The 24,293-nt window shown below is 36.0% G+C and overlaps 1 protein-coding gene and 1 long non-coding RNA gene across 2 annotated transcripts; one reads left to right on the top strand and one right to left on the bottom strand.

The window, feature by feature from the left end:
• Positions 1-5,645: 5,645 nt before the first annotated feature.
• On the bottom strand, positions 5,646-8,461 carry LOC140697775 (uncharacterized). Its single transcript, XR_012075101.1, has 3 exons — positions 7,436-8,461; positions 6,691-7,122; positions 5,646-5,759 (listed from the first exon to the last, which is right to left on the bottom strand). It is a non-coding gene; the product is annotated as an uncharacterized lncRNA (long non-coding RNA).
• Positions 6,881-22,320, top strand: PCNP (PEST proteolytic signal containing nuclear protein). The gene is made up of 5 exons (XM_006208033.4): positions 6,881-7,062; positions 12,612-12,826; positions 15,778-15,852; positions 19,251-19,306; positions 20,500-22,320. The coding sequence occupies exons 1-5, from the start codon at positions 6,936-6,938 to the stop codon at positions 20,624-20,626; spliced, it is 600 nt and encodes a 199-aa protein (XP_006208095.2). The 5' UTR covers positions 6,881-6,935; the 3' UTR covers positions 20,627-22,320.
• Positions 22,321-24,293: the final 1,973 nt, after the last annotated feature.

The following is a 24,293-nucleotide window of genomic DNA, read 5'->3' as shown; positions in this document are numbered from 1 at the left end:
TCTAGCCCTGTGATTTGAATGGAAGCTGCCATATTTTTACAGACCTTGCCCCCTGGCCACAGCTGATTATCCCAAAAAAGACACCTCACTCGAGCTTTGAGATGTGTATCTGACTTTAAGACAGGACAGTCAGAATCCTTTTCCAGGATTTTTGGACTTCTCAAGATAGCCTGTGTTAACTTTTCTAGTGGTAAACTTTGAGAGATAGGAAGCTCTGGAATTGGTGGTGGCCATGCCCTCTCCTATGAAGGAAGTCAGGCATACAGAAATGAACTTTAGGAACCATATTCATTGTAGACTTTTTGCACCGTTAAAAATTTTGAAAACATGGGAAATAGAGATGTATGGCCAAGTATTTGTACCTAGTTCCTAAACTGGAAATTAGCACAAGGTATACTATCCAATACATCTCTTAAAGCAGGACTCAAGTCTTCTACCAAATACTAAGTACCTACTCTGTGCCAAATAGTTACTATGAAATTTTCATTAATTATTTAAACAACTAAGTTTATGTACTATCATTAACAACTTTTTTACAGATAAGGAAAATTTACTTAAAATAATTCAGCCTTTAAGTATCTCAATTCAAAAGGTCTGTCTGACTAAAGTCTCAGCTTTTAACCTATAAATTAAGCCCTCTATAATAAGGCAAGTGTGAAATACAATGGAAAAACACAGAATGCCTAGCCCAAACTCAAGGAATCGAGAAAGGCCTTTAAGAAAGTGATGTGTAAACTTAGAATTGATGAGAAGTGCATTATGAGTGAATTTCAACTCTTAGACCCTACTAATTAGCAAGGTGCTAATACTTGAACAGCTTGAGATACATTGAAAATAAAAGCTTGCTTAGTGTGCAAGAGGTCCTAGGTTCGATCCCCAGTACCTCCGCTAACATATATACATACATAAAGTAGCACAGTGGTTGTGAACAAGGGGTTAAGACTGACTGACAGGATCGCCACTAGAGGAAAGCAAACAAGGCTCCTAGAGCACCTCACTAGTTTTCTGTGTCCCAGCCCTGCTCTCTGCGTTCCACCCTTACAGGTTCTGACATTGCCTAAATTTTTGTTTGTTTTGGGGGGGGGGGTAATTAGGTTTATTTATTTATTTTTGATGGAGGTACTGGGGATTGAACCCAGGACCTCGTGTATGCTAACACTATATCCTCCCCTCTGACATTGCTTAAATTGATTAATCTCTTGAAATTTCAGTTTTCCTCATCTATAAAAAAGAAATAGTTCTTGACATAAAACATTGAATATGGTGTCTGGCACATAAGTGCTAAGTAAATATAAACTTTAATTCAGACTATACATTCAGAATATATAGAATATCTAATACACTATATGCAAGTTATTGTGTCCCTTTGAGGAGTATATTTCTATTTCTGTGTAACAATATGCTAAGGTGTTTCAGTGATGCAATAGTATAATTTTTTAAAAAGCAATAACTGATTTCTAAGACTGCTTCTCATGTAGATAAATCAGTGGCAAGCTTATCCACAGTCTGAGCTCAAACTGATTTTAATTTTCCAAATTTTTTAGAATTTAGAATTTAGCAGAACCTCAGATACTGCTTCAATTTCTCCAAACTAGATCGTCTCATTTCCCAGCACTAAGTAGGCATAACAGCTTTTCTCTCATCTCAAACACCTAATACTTTATAGTATTCATCATCTTTGACGGTTTTGTTGCCTATGTTCTCATTGTCTTACCCTTCTTACCTATTAATGTTTTCATGTAATAACATTTCTAGTTCTCTCCTTTTGCTCTTTTCAAACACATGCTACCAAATTCCCAACTTCTAATAAAAGTTTTTAAGTCTGTTTGCTACTATTATTTCTACTATATTACACAGTTTAACTTCTAAGCCAGATCCTTCAAGTCAATATTGAGAAGTTTCCATTTCCTCTACACCACTGCTGTTAAACAGAAATATAATGCAATACACTTATATGTTTTTAAAATTCCCAATAGCCACATTAAAGAGATGAAGTTTATTTTATGTCCATATGTCCATACTATTATTTCAATTTGTATTAAAAATGAATGAGATTTTATATTCATATTAGTTTTTTCAAACTAAGCATTCAAAATCTAGTGTTTTAATGGTTACAGCACGTCTTAATATGAATACTAAATCTTCAATAAAGTAAAACGCAGTCCTACCAAAACAATAGAGTCCTCTTTAACAAAAGCAAACTGCTTCAGTGCTTTAAATAACAGTAAGAGCTCAGTTCCTCAGTGTCTTAATAGTCACATGTTGCTAGTGGCTGCCACACTGAACAGTGCAGCTCTAGTACTGCTTGATAACCCTGTGATCTATTCTGTGCTTACATCAATTCTATCCTTTCCAGCCAGATTCAATGGCTACTTCTTACTAAATAATGGACCATGGATATCTCACTGAACTTTTCCCTCCTTGAAACAATCCTTCATTTCCTTATCACAGCAATTATCTTCTTTTTCCCAGTCTAACAGTTTATCTGCCTCATTGGTTCATTCATTCATTCAGCAAATATTTATTGGGCTTCAATTTAAAAAAAAGTAAAAAAATTATTGGGTACCTACTATGTACGCAGAAGTATTTTAGTTGTTGGTATTACAGCAGTGAACAAAATAGTCCCAGCTTTTATGGATATTAAATTCTGGATGGCAGAAAGGAGACAGGCCAAAGTAATGTAAAATGTCAGATGGTAGTAAGTAATATGAAAGTTAAAGGAGAAAGGGGAAAGCTGGAGTGAGAAGGCATTACTTTTTTATAAAAGGTTGGTTGGGAGTGGGAAGTTATAGCTCAGTGGTAGAGTGCATGCTTAGCATGCACAAGGTCCTGGGGTTCAATTCCCAGTGCCTCCCTTAAGTAAATAAATAAATAAACCTAATTCTCCCCCGCCCCCAACCAAAACCAAAAAAAGAAAAGAAAGGAAAAAAGATTGGTTGGGGACTGTCTTCTACGTAGGTTGTTCACTGCACAAGAGCACCCACATTACCCTCTCCAAGCCATGCACTCTGGTACAGGGCCATGTTTGCTAGAAGAAAGAAACACCATTTTTTTTCATATATAGGCACCATCTGCCTTTAAGCCATGTGGTTTAAAGACTGCATCCAATAACAGGGTATCCCTTTTCTAGTTTGCACAAAGACTGACAAGATGACATCTGAGCAAAGACCTGAAGGAAGTGAGAGTGAGCTATGGAGATGTGAGGGAAGGGAATTCCCGGGAAAGGGAACAATGAGTGGACAGGCTCTGAAAGAAGGTTCAAGATAAAAGGAGGCTAGTATAGCTGAAGCAGTGTGGATAAAGAGAGCTGAAAATGGGGTCACGGGAGGAGCTAGGGATCTGTCATATAAGACTCATAAGCCACTGTAAGGATTTTGGGTTTTATTCTGAATAAAATGTAAAGATTGGATAGTTTTTTTAACATTTTTTATTGAGTTATAGACACTTTACAATGTTGTTTCAATTTCCAGTGTAGAGCACAATTTTTCAGTTATACATGAACATACATATATTATCACATTTTTTTTTTGCTGTGAGCTACCACAAGATCTTGCACGCTTCCCTGTGCTACACAGTATAATCTTGTTTATCTATTTTACATATGCCTGTCAATATCTACAAATTTCAAATTCCCATTCTGTCCCTTCCCACTCCCCTCCCCCTTGGCAACCACAAGTTTGTATTCTATGAAGATTGGATAGTCTTGAGCAAAAAAGTGATATGTTCCTGATGTTTTAATAGGAAGACTAGAATGTAAGCTCTATGAGGGCCGGGATTTTTATTTTTGTCATATTTACTGCTGTATCCCCAGGACCTGGTACAGTGCCTGGCACATAACAAGCACTTTAAAATTTGTTGAGTGAATGCAACTGATTCATTTGAAAAGGATCACTTTTGCTGCTTTATTGAGACTAGATTAGAAAAGAGGGACCAGTGAGGAGGCTATTGCAGTAACATAGGTCAAAGATAATAGTGGGTTGGACCAGGATGGTAGGTATCAAAGGCAGAGTAGGTATCAAATACCAAAGATCTGGAGACAATGAGCATAAATAATCCTTTCAAAGAGTTTCTATACGAAGGGAAATAGTGATGAGGAGCTAGAGGGAGTAATGAAATCAAGAGAGGAGTTTTTGTTTTTGTTATATAAAAACAGGAGATATAAGAACATGTATATTTGCTGTTGGGGAATGATCCAGTAGTTGGGGGTGGGAGAAGAATATGATGAAACAGTCGAGTGAGACCTTATGTAAGGAAGAAGGATGGAATTTACTGCATAAGTAACAAAATAAGACAGAAAATATAACTACAAATGCAGGTACCACATCACAGATACATACAGAATTATTATGATTTCTGAATATACAGAAATTGTTTTCATTTCTGTTATTTTCTCACTGGAAAGCACAGTCATCAGTTGAAGGGGAGGAGTTCTTGGATGTTTCTGGAGAGCACAGAAGGTGTGAAACAGTCTAGGAAAGTGAATGAATTAGGGCCATGATTCTCAAAGTATGGTCCCAGAGTGTTAGTGAAATCATGATTAGCCACTTTTCCTCTCTGATTTTGTTGTAGCTCTCTGCCTGAATTCCAAGATCAGCTCTACCTCTTACCTTTTCAGTGTCACAGTTTCCTCTTCCATAAAAGAGCAATAGTAGCACTTAATTCATAGGATGTACTTGACTTCATGTTAAAAACTTGCAAACTATGCTTGGCATACAGTAAGCATGAATATATGTTAGATATTATCCTCACAAATAACATATTTACATTAAAACAATAGTTGTCCATATTACCTCCCATTTCCAGCTTTTTAAATCATCTAAATGGCTTTTTAGAGGTCACAAACAATAGCTCTTATTGAGCAAGTGCCCACCATGAACTAGGCACTATATTACACATTTTACCTGTATTATCACACTTGATCTTCTCAGTAGCCCTCTAAGTATTAGTACATTTTTATAGTTAAAACATATTCAGTAAGATTACTTTATCAGTTCAAACTCACAGAATTAGCAAATGGCAGGGTTAGAATTTAAATTTAGTTTTGTCTGATGCAATGCTGCTGCTCTTTGCCCTGCACTACACTGCCTTTTCATTCCTTAACCCATTTGTTTGGGGTTATTGAAGCTTGCATTCATTTTTCCCAATGAGTATTTATTGAAAACTGGCATAGTCTAGGTCCTAGGGAAACAATGGTGAGCAAGATAGGCACGATATGATCTCATGGAACTGAGAGGTGAATGGATTAATATCTTCCATCCTTAACTTCTACAATGTGGTATATGGAACTGGATAGCTATATGTGACCTCTCTGAACTTCATTTTTCTTTTTTTTGGTGGGGAGGGAGGGTAATTAAGTCATTTATTTATTTATTTATTTATTTAAATGGAGGAACGAGGGATTGAACCTAGGACCTCCTGCAGGCTAAGCTTGCACTCTCCCCCCGAACTTCATTTTTCTCATTTAAAAATAAAAACATCCATAAATAAATACATAATTACATATAAAATCTCATGTTTATGTCTCTAGTGAAAAATGATAAGAGTGTCAGTGATTAACTTTTGGAGATCACATCTAGGAAAAATGAAACAAACTTGAATTAATTATCTGCTCTATGTAAAATACTTTGCTGGCACTTTTACATATACCGTCATAAATGGGGACCAAGGACTTGAAATCACCAAATCACCGTATCAGCAAACTGTCCTCCTTCTGTTACAGGAAGCACACTTTGATTCTTTCTTCATTCGCCAGATGGAGCCTGAGGAACCATCCATACACAAATACTGAACATCTTTCATATATGAAACGTTCAATACAAAATACAGTGAAGAAAAAAAATTTTTTAATGGTCTCCATCGTCAAAGAACTTTTGAGCCATATAGGGAGACTTTTTTTTTTTTTTGAACACATACTGAAAGAAGTAAAAAGTGACCAAAGAATGGTATATGTAACCCAGTATCTCATTTGATCCCCAGGACCACCCTTTGAGGAAGTACTGTTATTATTTCTATTTTATAGAGAAGGAAATGTAGGTCTCTAGGCACTAAGAAACCCTCAAGGTTTATTAAGCCAGTTAAGAACAGATTAGGGATTTAAACCCAAGTTTTGACTCCTTAAGACCAATTTCTGTAACACTCACTGTATACTGTATGACAAACCCAAAAACTAATTTCCTAGACAAGAAAGGGCATATGGCAAAAGGCAGCCCCGTATGGCAAGAGGACAGTATAAATACAGAGAAATAGGGAAGGTGAAGCTGAAAAGTTAGGCTAAGGCTTGGACTTCATTCTCAAACCCTCGGGACTCACTCAAAGTTTCTAAATAAGACAGAAGCAGCCGTGGCCTTCACGTAGTCAAGTAACGTCTCCACATAGAAAATTGCGGCCTCTAGAAAAAGCAGTTTTACCACTTGCCTACATGATCTTGGATAAATTTTTCTTTGGTCTCAACTCTCAGTTAACAAGAGGATAAATCCGCACTGGACTATCGTGGGGTTTAAACGAGATATTGTCTAACACAAGAGGGCGCTCGACAAACGCAGACTTCCCTCAGATTGGGAAAAGAATTCGGCCCTACTTTTTTTTTTTTTTTTGAGTAGGTACACGTGATCTAGCAAAAACAGACTGAAAGACCCTACTAGCTTCAGGTGAAATCACACCCCGGTCTGCAGAAACCTTTCAAGATCTCACCAACGTTTTCAGGGTTAGGTTCCCATCTCGGCTCACTTCTCTGGATCCGCCAGCGGACAATGAAAATCAAAATAACCTCTAATAATGCCCCCAGTCGTTCCTGTACTGGACCACCCAACCTTCCCCTCCCTTTCCTTAGAGGCGGCTTGCAGATGATATCACATCCGCTTCCGTTTCCGAAGGACCGTTCTTTATTCTCTAGGGCCGCTCTAGGCTACCACCTCCCGCGCTGGCTTCGAAGCTCAATGGTTGCTGGGCGGGGCCGTGACGTCCTTGGCGTGGCTGCAGGGGAGGCCGCGGCGGGGAAAATGGCGGACGGGAAGGCGGGAGAGGAGAAGCCTGAGAAACCGCAACGAGCTGGAGCCGCCGGAGGTGAACACAACCCCAGCGTCGCGGGCTGCGTGGGATGCTGTGGGCCTTTCTTTGAGCTCCCTGGGGTGGGGGGAGGAGAGTGGGGTGAGAATGGGCAGATCTGGCGCTCACCCGGTCAGGTGCTGGGCCCAGACGAGCCCCGGGCACGCCCGGTGCGGCCCGCTGGGATCCGGGCCCACATCGCCTCCTTGCCGGGCGGAGCCGGTCACTGTTGGCCACGTTCTGGCCCCGGCTGAGGCCCTGCTTCCGAAGAAAAGGGAGATGGGCACCAGAAATGGGGACCGAACTCGGGGTGGGAATAGGAGTGGCGGTGCAGGGGCCGCTGCCGCCACACCGGAGACGCACATCACACAAAACGCACTCGCGCGCTCACCAAGTGCGAGTCACCGAGGAGTGGCCGCAGGAACTGGCCGCAGGCCGAGTTTCCGACGGTGCCGGCCTCTCTGTTACACCTAGGAGTTAGTTTGCTGTTCCCTTTTCGCTGAGGAGCTGGACGACCTCGGCCTTGTTCTTTCCTACATTTTCAAGCCTAATACTGATCCTGTAACGGGATAGATCGAGGCGATGGAGGGAAAGAGAAATACCTTTGCCTGCCTCCTGGTTTAATCTGCGAGATATAGGGTTAGGGTTAGGTTGTCTTTCTTTGAATATCTGCCTTTCTGAGCCAAGCTGTTGCCAGCTTAACTGCATGCCAGGTATTTAGGTGGCTAAATAGGCTAGCATGATTCTTCCTGTATTTCCTTACGATGTAAACTCAGATTACAGCTATCTTTATTCTGTCACCTCCATCTCTCTAAATTGGGGTGTTGTGCATGAAGGAAAAGAAACACGTAATCTCTCGAGCCCTCCCGCCGCTTTGTCCTAAGAATGCAAGTGACTTAACACGTGCGAGCTGATCATAATGTCTTTAGAACGTTTTAAGTACTACACTATTCTAACTCTCCCTCAAGTCTTATCCCAGAAAGTATTTAATATGAGAAAATACGGAAGATTAATAGTATATGGAGGCAACTGTTAGGACCTACTAACATGTTTAGATTGACTTGGAAACAAAAATTGAAAAAAGTGTAATTAATGTTAGGTTACTTTGGACCCAAAATTTCTTTTTTAAAAAACATGTACAGTGCTATTACTTGAGCCAGAACTCTTACTCCTTCCCACTCCTCTCTCCTTTTGTTTTGTTTTGTTCACTAGTAAAATAGTTTATGAAACAGCAGTTTAAACCATGTAGTGCTACCTCAGCGATTTTTTTCCTCAAAAATTGTCTTGGAAATTATCGAGTGAAATTAACATTGAGAAATTAATAGTTTGAGGAAAAACAAAGATCTGTAGCTTAAAGAATCTTATCTCACTTTAAGACTATCTTTTAACTTACAGAATGGCTTTTTTTTTTTTTTTTGAGGGGGGAGGTAATTAGATTTATCTATTTACTTACTTAACGGAGGTACTGGGGAGTGAACCCAGGACCTCTTGCATGCTAAGCATATGCTCTACCAATTGAGCTATCTCCTCCCCTTCTAATTATTTTGACTGAGAGTATCTGAGATGTGTTTTAGTGCGCTGCCAAAATGTACCTTAAGCGTCTGTGTTTTTATCCACCACCCTTTCAGTTGGAATAATTCCCTCTGTAGGATGAACATGGATGTTTCTGTTTTAGCATTTTTGCGGAGAGAGTGGTACAAAATTATCTTTGCTAATTGGTATCAAAAATTATTATTAATGTCTCCTCATTGGTGACTTTAAATGCATAATATCCCTTAATAAATCTATGTAATCTGCCTTGGTATGCCTTCCCTTGCAAGAAAATAGTAGTTCGTAGGTTCCTATAAACCATTTTTGAATGTAGGTGTTTTTAATGAAATTGTACCAAGAAATCATAGCTAAAACATTTCATGCCATGGATATTGCTAAATTGATAATTTTGTGGCAAGTAGACACTGTTTTAAAACACTGTTAACTTTGTCTTAGGGGCTTACCAAGAAATTATTCTGATTTTTAACTCCTATTGAATAGTCCAATAAGTTGGAAATGTTTTTTTTTTTCAATGAGTAGATTACTTCCATAGTTAACCTTAATTTATGTCGATATGAGACGCTACTTACTTGAATTGCTAATGTTAAGGATAAGGCTTTCAGTAGTCTTTTTCCCCCCTCTCTTTGGCTAAATATTTGTAGCTCCTTGAAATAAGTCGAAATTTTAGAGGAGAGCTATTCATATCGAAATCACACCCACCTCAGACTATATAAAAGCTACTGTAATGAAATTGACACTTATTTTGCCAGGCAGTAGGAGGTTCTTGAATATGTTCTCATTTAAGCTGCACACCATTACTATTAGAGAAGTAGGTATGTGCCCTTTTTTTCAAATGAAGAATCTACCAGAATTCAAATGGGTCATGAAGGGTACCCTTATGAACTTAAATCTTATTAGGTAATTTTTTTCAAATTGAGGTACATTTGTACTCCAAGGCTCACCTCTCCTCCCCAACTACTCAATGAAAAAGGAAAAAAAAATGTATAATTTGACTTCACATTAACTAATCTACGTATTTTGTTTGCTCAAAATGAGTTCAAATTAGATAAAATCTTTTATTAAAATACTCCTTGATAAAGAATCTTGTAATTTGATATAATTTATCCATGTTTTGTTATAAAATGATGTTTTATTTTTTAAAAACTGACCCTGTATTTAGTTGCTCCTTAAAATGTAAGTTACATTGTTAAAAATGTTCACATAACTAATCTGTGGCCATTCAAAATTTTGTTTTCCACAGTCCCTAAATACAAAACATTTCATTAAATAAGTAACAGCAGTTCTGGATTAAAAGCCCCAAATACTATTGTAGTACATGTTGTGTTTAAAGGAAAACACTTAATGGACTTAGGAATTAATGTTTATGTTTAATGGTATGTTTCAAAGCTCGCATTAGGTTGAAGTAATTTTCTAATCAACTATATATAGATTTACAGAAATTGTAATTGCAGTCACATTGATACTAACATAGATTTGGCTGTCATATTTCCCATCTTCGTCTCTTTCTTCCATTTGCTTTATTTCCTAAATGTTTTGTGTATTTTACTGCATAGTTGTTGGAAGAGGATTACTTGAAGAAAAAATACAGCTCCAATCCATGTGACAAATTGAGCCATTTAAGGCTAAGTAATGAGTACTGATAGTGCATTCACCTTCCTTCACTCCATCTCCCATCCCTTCCCTGAAGAATAGAGTTTTTTAAAGCTATAGAGTATTTACATTTGCTTTAAAACAAACAAACAAAAGGTGATGGGGAGCAAGTCCATTTATTTGCTATGTCCAGAAATAAATTGTTGGATCTAGAATCAGTCATGTGTAGAAATGACCTAATAGACATGTTTAATCTTCAGAGTGAAACTGAGGTGTGGGTGGTCTTAATAGTTTGCTTCTTCAGATGGCAGGAACACAAATGTAAATAAAATTGAGTTGCTGCTAGCTGACTGATTAATGGTAAAGTAGTTTCCCCAACTCTCCTGTTCATACTACCTTTTTCTAGACCAGTCACTATAGAAATCTGCCCTGCAGCATGATAGAATTGGAAAATAGTATAGTTTTCATGTATTAGTACATACTAGTTCAGCTGGTTATCACAATGTTATTATTAATGTTACAGTAAGAATTATGTCTTTCACCTTTTCTCATATTTATGCTTTGATTTTTCTAGATTCTTTGTCCATAATTATTCTCTGGGTAAAAAGAGACCCATAATTAAGAAAAGATAGGTTTCTAAAGAACCAGGAATTTTGACTAATAGTCCATGTGTCATAGTTCAAAGAGCAGGGTTATAGTACAATCAAGACTAAATGTTCTTTATACTGTTTGTTTTGATGTTTTTCAGAGTTTGTGCTTGCACAGAACTTGTTTCTTTAGTGTATAGATTACTTCTGTATGTGAATCCAGTGGGTTTTTTATATGTTTACATGTGTTCCAAAATGTAGAGCCAGTGAATTTTCAATTTCAGCTATGTGTCAGTCACAAAGAAGTAGTTATCATTGTTTTGGTTTTACTGTAAAATTCATGTTTGATTAAAACTATAAATAGAATGCAGAATAAAATTTAGCATAAATGCTTTTAGTGATAAACTTAGACTTTAAAAAAATAGTGTTTGTATTATACTCTTTTTTTAAATTCTAAATTGAGTTCTATATTTCAAATATTGAATGGCAATTTTACATTCTTTATGTGCTTTTGTAATTTTATATCTAAATAAGTGAATGGCACCTCAGGCAACCATTCCAGTACTATCTTTGCCTCCTTGGGGAAATCCCAGTACCTAATCCTGCTTAATTCTTCCCCCACATTGTTATTACAGCTTTCACCCCATATCTAAAGGTAACAAAGAGTTCCTTTTCTTTCCCTCTAAACAAAATCAAATGTTCTGTTCAAGGTGCTTATTAATATAGCGACCCCATCATTCCAAAACTATATAGGTTGGGATCTATAGCCTCCTGTCTTTTAATTCACCACTTGTCCTCTGTTTTTCCCCCTATTCTAGCTTTTTGTCCTGTTTTCTTAACTGTTGTCAGGGCCATCCCTTAAAGGATCTTCTCTTTCCCTATAAATAAACTATTCATTCAGTGTAGCAAAGTACATTCAGAAGAGTAAATTGGTAAACTTGGGAAAGAAAATAAAATTTCTAGCAATCAGCTTTCTTCAGTCTTACCTCCCAATATATTCTTAAATAACCTTCATCTGTAAGAGACCTAAGATACTCAAGATGTGAACTGATTTCATCATTGATTAATGTAAACAGAAGCAAAATTACTGAAAGACGTCTTGCATTCCTTATCTACATATGTATGCCTTCTGTTTGAAATTTTCATTAGCTCATCTTCCTTTCATGAGAAAAAAATTTGTAAACCTAAGTATGACTGTAGGTAGCTCTCAAGGGTAGTTTAAACAGATGATAACCAAGCTCCAAGAGCAGAATTAAATTACTCAGGAAGGGATGACCTTCAAGTTCCTTTTCAACTCTAAAGATGGTATGAGATGTACATGAAGAACACATCACTCAAGAAAATAACTCCAGGCTGTAGTAACGTAGTTTGAGTAATAGTGGGCTGTTCATAACAAGGTACTTTGTATAACTAGTAGCATATTATTGAAAAAATTAGACTTTATTAGTCAAATGTATTATTCTGTGTTGTGACTAATTGCTAACAAACTACTTTTTATAGAAGAATTTATGTCTTTATTTATGAAAAGCAAAATTCCCACAAATAACTAGATTATTGTACAACTTACAGTGTTTAGTTGAAGGGTCTTTTTGTGAACTTTGTATTTATAATTTTAAATTGCTCTGTATTTTATGCTAGTTAATTCATGGGAGCCTTTTCTACTGCCACACAATCTCAGTTCCTGCTGTATACTCTAACAAACAGTGGAAGAGACTGTTGGGTCAGTAGGTGACAACTGCAGAGGTATCTTCCTAATAACGATGCTTTTTGAGGTTGCTGCTCCCATCAATCTGCTCAGTAAAAATAGCTCATCTTGGTAAGTTGTTTCGACTTCACCAGGACCTGAAGAAGAAGCAGAAAAACCTGTGAAAACTAAGACTGTTTCTTCCAGTAATGGAGGGGAAAGTTCCAGTCGCAGCGCTGAGAAGCGATCAGCTGAAGAAGAAGCTGCAGACCTCCCAACAAAGCCTACAAAGATCTCCAAGTTTGGATTTGCCATAGGTAGTCAGACAACAAAGAAAGCCTCAGCCATATCCATCAAACTTGGCTCAAGCGTGAGTTAATTTATATATTATATTCGTAATAGTTCTTCGGAATTTGTTTTGGAAACCTGCTTTGACTGGATTATGATAAATTAAGTATAAAAAGATACATTGCTGCATGAACCTGTATGTAAGTATTTAAGAAATTATTAGCTCTGTATTCAAAAAAGATCTGGATAAGTTATAACTTGTTGAAACTGTTTTTAAAAGGAATTTTCAATATGAGAAGAAACAACTATTATAGAGAATATATGATTATAAAGTAATTGGTTAGAATTTCCTATGTTGAGCAAAACCTCTGAAAAATATTTTCAGAAAGAATTTCAGTTTATTTTTCTTACCTTTAAATTTTGGTAATATTAAAAATAATATCTCTAGAAATCAGTTATTTGTATTTTAAAAGATTAGTATTAGTAAGGTATTGATTGATAAGAAGAGCTTCTTGATTACCTTACTTTGGAGCTACAAATGGACATTGAATACTCTGTATTCTAGGATAGTAGTCCTTTACAGATCAACTTTTGATCCCTTGTAAGATGTAAGCCTTGAATTAGTACTTAACTAACCTTGGAATGTCTGAAAAGTATTTGAAATATTAGATTGAAGTTTCGAGATTTGACAGTTTCTGACCCACAGAAGTGATAACTTTGTGGTTCCACTAAATAGATCTCTTCTTTAAGAAAAAGAAGTTTACTTGAATAGTGTATTGCTATTGACTTTAGAAGAGAGTTATATGTAAGGAGAATAATCCTAAAATTGCTTTTAAGGTGTTTATTCAAGTCTGTTCTGTGAAAACTAATGCTAAGCTGCCAGATACATGCAGCTTTCTTTCTTTTTCATTATGTGTCATTCAGAAATCTTAAAAATATGGTAGATATCAGGTTCCTACTAGAGACAGTATGTTTGGGCTGCACTTCTAGTTTTAAAAGAGACACCATTCCTCAGAACCCTCACTCCCACCCTGTGTTGTTTGCTCTTTTCCTTTGCTTCCTTTTTCTAAAAAAAAAAAAAATCAGTCTGAACAAAAGACATTCAGCTTGTAACTTCATTATTTCACAACTAGTCTCCCTGTTTGAGCTGATTCTTTTGGCTTAATCTGTTTTGTATAAAGATCATTGACAAGGTTTAATAACTGCTGATCATTTTAGTTGGGAGTATTGTGCTTGAAAAAGCCTATTCAGTAAAACTTTTTAATATTTAGAAAACAAAAACCTGTGTTCATGAAATAAACCAAAGTGTAAACATAATCTTGGCGGAAGTGAGATGTAGGATATAAAAAATAGTTAAAACTGTTACTTTTGATTATATGATGTGAGAAGATAGTTTATCAACCAACAAATACTTATTTGTGTCTTACATTGTATGTACAACATCAAATATATGACATCTTTTAAGAGTAAAGGGTGTTTCTGGAGTTACTGTGCATATTCTCCAAATGAACATTTTTTATTCCTTCAAAAGCAGACATTAATTTATAAAAAGTGTTTATGTGTGCTATGTAAGAAGGGGTGGTTAATTTTGTTTCAGCAGCTTGGAGAAGATTTCACTGATGTGGTGATGCTAGAGTTGGCCTTAAGTGCAGGCAGAAGGTAAAGGGACATCTCAGAACTTCATGCAGAGGCAGTTTAGATGTGAAGCCGCATGATGCATTCAGGAAATTGTTCCTGGTTAGAAAGTGGTAGGCAAATGTAGGGATAGAAAGCTCCCCAAATAAGATGATAGGACCAAATCATGAAGGACTTGTACTCCACAGTATAGTTTGGGTTTATTCTTTAGGTTCTGGAGGAGTCGTGGAACCATTATAAGGAGTGTCAACCCTTAAACAGGTGTGCATTTTAGAAAAATGACTCAGGTACCAATATAGAGAATTAGAGGGGAAAAAAACAGATGGGGAGATGGTATTTTTAACAGTAGTTCAGGAGAGTGATGCTAAGAGGCCTTAGGTGCTGGTAGTGTGGTAATAAAAGGCAGAGGCAGATTTAAGTCTATTTAATAGAGATCTAATTAGCAGGACCTTGCAATAGAACGTGCAAGTTGAAGAAAAGGTTCTCTGGCTTGGGTACTTGAGGACACTGAAACTATGGTACCCCTGGGGGCTCTAAGTGGAGCTGTCCAGTAGGCAGACGACATCTGTTTGGGGTAGACATAGGATTTGGTAGTTAAAACTGGGAGTAAATGAAGTTGACCAGGGAAGTACAGAAAAGGAAAGATCACTAAGGACAGAATCTTGGGTATCTATCATTTAAGGGAGGAACAGGAGGCAAGGAAGAGCAAGAACAAGAGGTCAGAGAATTAGAAGAATAGCCAGTTAAAAGCAGTGTCATAGAAGCCAGAGTAAGGGTATTTTCAAAAAGGAGCTGGTGATTAGTCAAATGCAGCACCCTAGTCATTGGTGACTATAGAATCAGGGTCACTTGGTTCTACGTGAGTGGGGAATCATGGGAAATGGTGAAAGAGGAAGCCAGATTGCAGTGGGTTGAAGGCTGACTGGGTGGTGAAAGGCTGGAGATAGGACAATGTAGGTCAGAAACCTAGGTTAGAAGAGATGGTGTGGATGAAGCAAGTTTACAGGCTGAGGGGTAGGAAGCTAGCTAGTAGAGAAGGGTGAGTCTTGGTGTCTTTCTCAAGATACGCTATACTTAATGTTACTATGAGAGTATTAATGTCCATTTTCTTTTACCTGTACCAGGTACCTCTTAGCTTAATGATACAAAATTATAGATCCTAGCTATAAAATCTTTACAGGAGGAAAACAAACAGACATAATTAATAAAGTAAAACCTACCCATTGCTAACCTACGTTTTAAAAGAGAGAGAATGGATTTCTCCAAAGTCTGTTCTTAATTCCTTACTATATGTTTCTATGAAAATGTAAAGTTGAATCTTTGATGATAAATTACTCATATTGTTAAAATAAGCCTTATAAACACTATGTGATACTCTTTTTAATGTTTCTTCTTTAGAAGCCTAAAGAAACCGTTCCAACTCTTGCTCCAAAAACCCTTTCAGTAGCAGCAGCTTTTAATGAAGATGAAGATGTAAGTCGATACTTGGTTTTTTTTATTTCAACCAATTCTTTAAGGAAGATGTTAGTGGCAAATTGTCAAGTTGTATTATGGTACTAGTGAATTTTCTTTGAACTCTGAACAGTTTGTTGTTGTTGTTTTAATGACACCTGTAAAATCTGGATTTTTTTTTTTAATTTGATTGTAGGGTTATTTAAAATACTGACCGCCAGATCTGCTCAATACACATATGTTCCAGAATGAGCATAGGATGCTTACCTGCTGTTCTCTTAGGCAGTCCTAGTTCTTCTGTGCCCCTCACAATGTCCTTCTCTTACACTCACAATGTCCTTCTCTTACCATCCTTGTGAATGACACAGGGAATTTTAAGCATAATTATGACTATGATTTTTTTCCTTAGGCTCTGACTTTAGAACCTAACCCTCACTTAAGATGTGACCCAGTGTATATAACAGTTACAGGATACCTGAGCGATCGCTCCCTAAAGCAGTGTGGATAAGAATTATACATTCAGAGGAGTACAAACTGGGGCTGGAGTGATTGGGAAGAAGATATGAGAAGAAATAGGAGTTGGGTACTAAAACATTAGACAAGGTTTCGACAAACCAAGGAATAGTTTTGTAAGCTAAGACGTTAGCCTTCAAATCACACATGGTAAATGCTAAGCAGCTATATTTGACAGGACTGGAGGTTTTTGTAGAAAAGTTTTAGGCAATGGTAACTATGGAATGATTGGAGCCCAGATGAATAGGTAAATAATTGCTGTTATCTCTATTCTTCTTTGGACTTTTACTCATTCTACACATTTGAGTGCTTTCCATATGCTAGGTACAGTGAGATTGCAAAGATAAATCAGACATGTTCTGGGAACTCAGCCTAGCAGGGCAGGGACTTAAACATAAAATAGTACGAGATAAAAGTTAAAAGTACCTGAAGAGATGAAATGATACAGAAATTAAGGTAAGGAAGAGGGGCCCAGTAACTAGATGCTACTAGACTGGTGATGGGAAGACCTGGATTCTTTTCCTGCCCTGTCCAGTTATTAACCAATAGAAAACCTGTGGATAAATAACTTCACCTTTTTGGAGCATTAGTTTTTCAGCTGTAAAATGAAGACTAAATTTAGTTGACAGATTTTTAAACTGTTTCTCAGAGTTCCAGGGTTCTGTGGAAATGTCTCAGGAGCTACTGGGGTGTTAGGTGATGGTTAACAAGCACAGTTCCGGTCTCTTGCTCCTGTTTCACTTATATCTATTCTTTTATCTGTTTGGTGCTTGGGAACTCAAGTAATGTTTTGTTGAGGAAAATGTATTTAATTTCCCATCCCCCATAAAAAAGTATGAAAAGCACTAACGTAAATTATATTTAATATTTTCTGTCATCTCTAACATTCTTAAGAGATTAGTTAGCATTTTGATATTTACAGGTTGTATCAGGGAAGAACAGTATAGGAAAGGGAACAGCCTGTGCAGAAGTACAGAGGCTGGGAATTGTAAACTCCTACCTAATGGTAATGGCTTACTTTGCCTAATGATTTGAATCTTTCAATGTAACTTTATCTTACCTTTCATATATCCCTGTGAATTGTCTGACATAATTATTCCTGTTTTGCAGATGGAGAAATTAAGTTAAACATGCATGAGTATGTTTTAATGCATACAAGTATTGAACCAGAATTTAGGTCTCTGGTTTCTTGTCCTGTATTCTACTGTTTTCCCTGTTTTGAAAGAAGTTTTAGACAGGTTCAGACAACACTCTTTCTGCTATAAGATGGTAATGGTAGTTAAGGATAAAGTTGTCTCTTTGGTAAAAGAACACAGGCATCTAAAAATCTTCATCTGGTTCTTCCTTTTTCTGCAGAACATAGTTAAGTAACCTTAGTGTGTATCTAAGCCTGAAAGATACTGGACAAAGAGGGCATTCATTTAATTAATTAATTTTGAATTTCAGTAGTATCTCTTTAGCCTCTCATTTTGGGAAATTCCCAGGTGTTCTGTGTATTTCATGGCAGTAACATTTTTGAAGAGTGCAGGCCAGTTTGTAGAATGCCCCTCAGTTTGGATTTGTCTGATGTTTCCTCATGATTAGATTTACACACCTTTCAGCAGGCAAACCACAGAAGTGATGCCAAGTTCTCAATGCATCATATCAGGGAGCACATGCTGTCAGTATGTCCCATCACTGGCAGTGTTAACTTTGGTCATTTGCTTAAAGTAATGTCTGCCAGATTTCTCTACAGTCAAATTACTGTTTCACCATGTGTAATTAAAAGTATCTTGTGGGGATATTTTTTAAGAATATGTGAAAATATATAATTTCTTAAGCATTCACTTGTGAGTGTTAACATTCATTGATGATTCTTACTAGAATCAAGTATTATGATGTTTGCCCAGTGGTGATTTTTCTCCTTCTTTCATCCCCTTTAAGTTTGTTAATTGTCTCTTACTGTAAGGAAGAGCTCTTCCTTACTCATGTAAGTGTAGGCTCATGGGTTCTTTCTTCATTCAACAGTCCTTAATGCTCAAATTGCCTCACATTTGACCAGTAAAAACCCCATGAAGCTGGATCTTGCAGATGCCCGTTTAAACAAGAATATTTAGCTGAGCAGTAACATTTATACTTAAAAACAACTAAAAGACACTTGTCACTTACCTTTTCACTAGCAATAACTATGAAAAAGTAGTGAATGAACTTTGAAGATGTCTTTATAGTAAAGGAGACATTTCTGAGAACCAGCCATACAGTAAAGTGGTTAAGAGCTTTTGCTCTGGCATCCAACTATTTTGCTATTTATTAGCTTTGTGACTGGACAAGTTAACCTTGTTTATTACCTCACTTGCAAAATGCAAATGATGATGCTCGTACTCACCTTGTAAAATCGTTAGGGTTTTAAGACATGGTGCATATTAAAGCATTTAATGCAATGTGTAGCTTATAGTAAACAAATGATTTTAGTTCTAGAATATCAAAAAGTTTTTACCAGCCTTTTTTTCTTTATACAAAATCAGCACATTGGAAGCATGAATTTCTTTTTAAAATGTAATTAAGAAAAGCGATTTTATCTTTTTACCAAAATTTAGGGACTTAGATATAAAATTTAGCATTACTGGTAATCATGTGAATTTAAGACACAGTTGACCCTTGACCAGCATGAGTTTGAAATGCATGGGCCTACTTACACACAATTTTTTTTTTTCAGTAAATACGTGCTAGAGTACTAGGCTGTCCGAGGTTGGTTGAATCCTCGGGTGCAGAACCGTGGACATGGAGGGCCAACGATAAAGTTGTGTACAGATTTTTGACTATGAAGGGATAGGAACAGTGTTAGTGCCCATAGCCCCCGCTTTGTTCAAGGATCTACTCTATCTATATGCAGTCATTTCTGTTTCTGTCTTATTTTTTTTCTCCAGAGTGAACCAGAGGAAATGCCTCCAGAGGCAAAGATGAGGATGAAGAATATTGGAAGGTATTAAAATTTTTGTATAATATTGTAGAAAATTATAGTGAATTAAGAGCAAATTGCAAATTGCACATGATCTATTAGTGTTCAGGCTTTTCTTATATATTTTGGCAAAATAGTTTTGTTTTCTGAGTTACCAGTGATCTTTTCTATCCTGGTAAGAGAAAATGAGTATCTTAAAAAAATAACAATAATTTAAGGCTGTTTCTTTTCAGATACATAGCATGTGTATTTTTTCAAATAAACAGTTACGAGAAATGTTTCTGATTTAAAATTAAAATCAAGTTTTTTCCTTGTATAAAGAAATGTTTTTCACACATCTCACTTAATAATATCATTCCTGCCAGTTAATCTTGGTTGTATGTGTCCCTTTTTCCTTGATAACTAGATGCCAAATATCAAAATAAGACAAAAACATTTTTTCCATTGTTTCTGTTATTGTGGAAATAACATTAATTTCAAGTTTACACCATGTTCATTTTCCTGTCTTTGTATGCATAAATGGATAATTTAGAGGCTAGTAAGAAAGTTGGGCTTCAAAACAATTTATACTGTGTCCTCATTTCTACTAAATGTATATCCTCCTGAAGAACTAAGCGCTAAGTATTCAAACATCAGTCTTCAGACTTTATCTATGATTCAAATGGGAACAGACCCGTGGCTGCCTTCCTGCCTCCCTTTTACACTGGGACCTAGAGTAAGAAATACATCTGACATTATAACCTAGTCTGAACATCCAGAATACATATATCTGCATAACCTAAGCATGTGCAATTGAAACAGAAGTTCGTAAAATGAACCTGAATTATGTGTGTGTGTGAGATACATCTTCATGTTTTTTCTTCTATCTCATTTTTTATAAATACTGATGTTAAGCCACCAAATGATTCCATGACCCTGTTAATGGGTTACAAGCAATGTTTTTTTAAACTATAGTGTTTGCCACCAATAGCTGTTAACGGAATCGCCTTAAATGTTTGTTAAACCTAAAGATTTACCTGGCTCCTCCTCAGGCCCTCCGAATCTGAAACTTGAGTACTGGGGCAGGAAAGGATATTTTTTAAAAGTTCTGTAGTGGCTTCTGATGTTTGGCCTGCATTTATAGTAGGCGCTAAGTAAATGTATTTTGAATGAGTTAAAATCATGGCCCACAAGGCATTATATATAACATTTTAAGTAAATTTCCTTTCTTTTAACAGGGATACACCAACATCAGCAGGACCAAATTCCTTCAATAAAGGAAAGCATGGGTTTTCTGATAACCAGAAGCTCTGGGAGCGAAATATAAAATCTCATCTTGGAAATGTCCATGACCAAGACAATTAAATGATGTGTTTTGAAATTAGGGTGTGGGGTGGGTGTAAAGTTAAAAGGAACAGTTTCCTTTTTTAAAGAATGGTATAAGACTATCTTTGGAGCCTCCTTTTTTTTTTAAGATTGAGTGGTACACTAATGAGAATTTGAAATTAGAGGTAATTTATGTTTTATATACAGATTTCAAGACATTTACTAATTTTGTAGTTTCATGTGCTTAGTTTCCAAAGGTTACAGATAATAAAAACATCAGAAATGGTACCTTTCTAAGAATTGCATATTTTTTTAGACACAACTATTAGCACATTAAGAGGGAAGCAAAAAGTTATTGTCTATTTAAACTGTAGGCAATTACTCTCTAACTTAACTCCTTTAGTAACCTAAACTGTCTGGCTCCCAGGAACAGCCTTATAGAGAAGGGAGTATTGTATTGGGAGGAAAAAGTCTGGATTATTGACTGAAAAGTAAGTTAGATAAAATACAGCTTTTTTTCCTAATGGGCATTTGTTTTGTTTCAAGTCATCATAAACTAGGTATTGCATTGCTGTCAGTGGATACAGATGCTTAGCTCTTTAAAAAGAACATTTTAAAGTTTTATGTAAACTGTTGAGTATTTGAAATAGCCCACTTCACTTTAAAGGTCTTGTTACCTTCATTAGTCTTCAAAGAACAACCATTTGCTACCAAAGTAAATCAGTATTTTGAATGTGCTTCTCTTGGTTTTTGTTATTAGCTAGTTCCTGTAAGCATTTCCACCAGATCTTGAGGTAAATCATAAGGAAGCTGTTTCTTTTAAAATAACAAACCACCACCAAAAATTTAAATGTACATAATGCTTAAATATTCGGCTGTTCTTATCTTTTAAAAGGTATAAACACCAAAAAAAAGGGCAACATTGTATGAAGATTGAAAACGAGAAAGATGCACTTTCTGTAACTTTATCAAAGCAAAGCATTTAAGTTACTAACATGTGAAGTCTGATTTGAACTTACTGCAGGAGTTCTTATTTAGCACAGTAATATTGGTTTATTTTAACTCTATACATATTAACCAGTAGCCTCTCAAAAGCACATTTTAGGTACTGAAAATAAGAGGAAGGAAAATGCATCTTTAAACATATTCTGTGGAATCTTTGACCACACATACTTTGTTAGATCTATGTGTTGTAGGATTGTGTTTTTATTTTGTATTTTTGTATTGTATATGAATTCTTTTTTAATGTGACAATTAAACATATCTTTAGAAGCATAGTCACAGATAAAAGAAACATAGTATGATGATTTTCTCAAAAACTCCTACAATGTTGAATTTGGAGGCAGCTTCAGACTATTTTATTGGTGGTAACCACTCAATGAGCTCTTTAATAGGTAATAACTCCAGAGAAGCAGCCTGTATATATTCCTAATACTTTGTTCACTTGCGTTTGAGTTTAGAGTAAGCCCCAAGTAAAACAATGGCAATGTATATAGAACTGTTAGTTCTTACTTACATGGTTTAATTATATCAAGATACATGAAGTTAACTTGCTTTAATATAGGCAGACTTTCCATTTTTGTCCATTTTAATGTTTATGTTCAAATAACATCCCTCTCCTACATTTACTTTTCTTGACTCAAACGAAATACTAACCTGAGGTCAAGATGGGAGAGAGAAATGACTGAGATGAATGTCTTTACTAAAATAACCAATAAATTTGTCAAACTCAATTAGTGTTCTTATTTTCTATTTCATTTAATTGTTCCTGGGTTTTTTTGGTTTGTTTGTTTGTTTGTTTGTTTGTTTGTTTGTTTTAAAGAAGAGAAATTTTATCATTGCTCTTGCCCAGATTGTTGGCCAAAGTAATGAGAGATTTAAAATTATTTATTGGAGTCTACCTAACTTAGCACAAGTTCTGTAGCTAAGGGAGGGATTGTTCAAGTTACTTCCCTGCTGAAATGAAGACAGTTTCTAATTTTTTTAACTTTTCATTTTGAAAAAACTTCAGGTTTACAAAATATTGCAAAAATATCACAATGTATTTCCATGTTCTCCTAATAATAACATTTTATTTAACCACAGGACAGTTGTTAAAAGCAGGGAGTTAACATTATTAAAATACTTTATTCTGTCACCTTCTACAGACCTTACTCGGATTTCACCATTTGCTCCACTAATTGTCTCCCTGGTCAAAGATCCACTTCATTATCATCAATCATTTAGTTGTCATCTCTTAAACTTCTTTAATCTGGAAGTCTTCAGTGTTTGCTTTTATGACCTTAGACTGTTTTAAAAATACAGGCCAACTATTTGTAAAAGATCTCCCAATTTGGGGTTTGCCTGATGTTTCCTCCTGATTAAATTCAGTTCATGTATTTTGGCAAGAGTAGCACAGAACTAATATGTCATTAGTGTGTCAGCAAGTCCATGATGTGCAGTTTGTCCTCTTACTAGTGATGTTCATTTTGGTCACTTGGTTAGGGTGGTATCTGCCAGATATAGCCCATGTCAAATTACTGTGTTTTTCTTTGTAATTAGTATCTCATGGGAGAATTCTTGTAAGTATCTTATCTCATCATATTTCTGTCCATTAATTGGCAGGCATTCTTGGTTTTTATTTTGGGGTGGTTTTCCTCATGATTCTTTCCTGAAACAATCGATAGTGTAGGATTTGCCAAATGACAATTTTCTATTTCCATCACTTTCATCTGTTTTCATCAACTACTCTTGCTAGTTGAAATTCTGTGAGGAGTTTTCTTCTCCATTTTTTTTTTTTTAAATGGAGCTACTGGAAGTTATACCTGAGAGCTCATGCATGCTAAGCACGGGCTCTACAATTTGAGCTATTACCCTCCCCCCACTTCTCCATTCTTTATTTGGTTATTTTATTGATAATGGGCCCACATTTTTATGTTATTCTGTAGGTTATAACACATTGCTACCATTATTTATTTTGTTACTCAAGATGTCCCAAATTTGCCCATACAAATCCCTTCCCTTTTGATCCTTGTGCCTTTTTGACAGGTCCCCATTCTTTTTAAAATAATTCCTTAATTTCTGGCACCATAAGATATCCTGGATTCATCTTGTATTTTATCTTCTAGCCCTGGAATTAGTGATTTCTGTGAGCATCCATGGTTCCTTTTAGAACCTATTTAGAAACCAAGTGTACACTGCACTAAGTGTACTCATTGGTAGTGAAGAGTTAATTGCTTCTAGCCTCCTTAACAGCTAGAAAATGTACATATATATATATAGACACACACACATCCACATATCTATATCTATTTCTAGATCTGTCTGTATGTGTATGCTGTATGAGTTCATATAGGTACTTTCAATATCAGACCAACACCAGATTCATTCTAGTCTTCCACCTTTCTATATTTATTACTCTCATCCAACAGTAAGAAATCTGACTTTGACTATAATCTGTTCACTTATTTGCTTAATTTCTAGAATACACATAAAATAGTTCCAGAATTAAGTCATATATTTCCCTATGAGAAACCACTGATGAGTGCAGTATTCATGTGTAGTTTCTTTCCTTTTTAATCTTAGAGAACATAAACAAAATACTATTTTACAAAGTTACGTAGATTATTTTCTCTGCTTCCTCCTCACTATGGTTGTTACCTATAATACAGTTAGTTAATTTGTTTTTGTATTTCATAATGTATTCCTGCTCGTTCTTTGTTAAGTT

This window comes from Vicugna pacos, chromosome 1, assembly GCF_048564905.1.
Source record: "Vicugna pacos chromosome 1, VicPac4, whole genome shotgun sequence".
Taxonomy (NCBI): domain Eukaryota; kingdom Metazoa; phylum Chordata; class Mammalia; order Artiodactyla; family Camelidae; genus Vicugna; species Vicugna pacos.
Note: the sequence above shows the minus strand (reverse complement) of the source record. Positions and strands in the feature narration are given on the sequence as shown.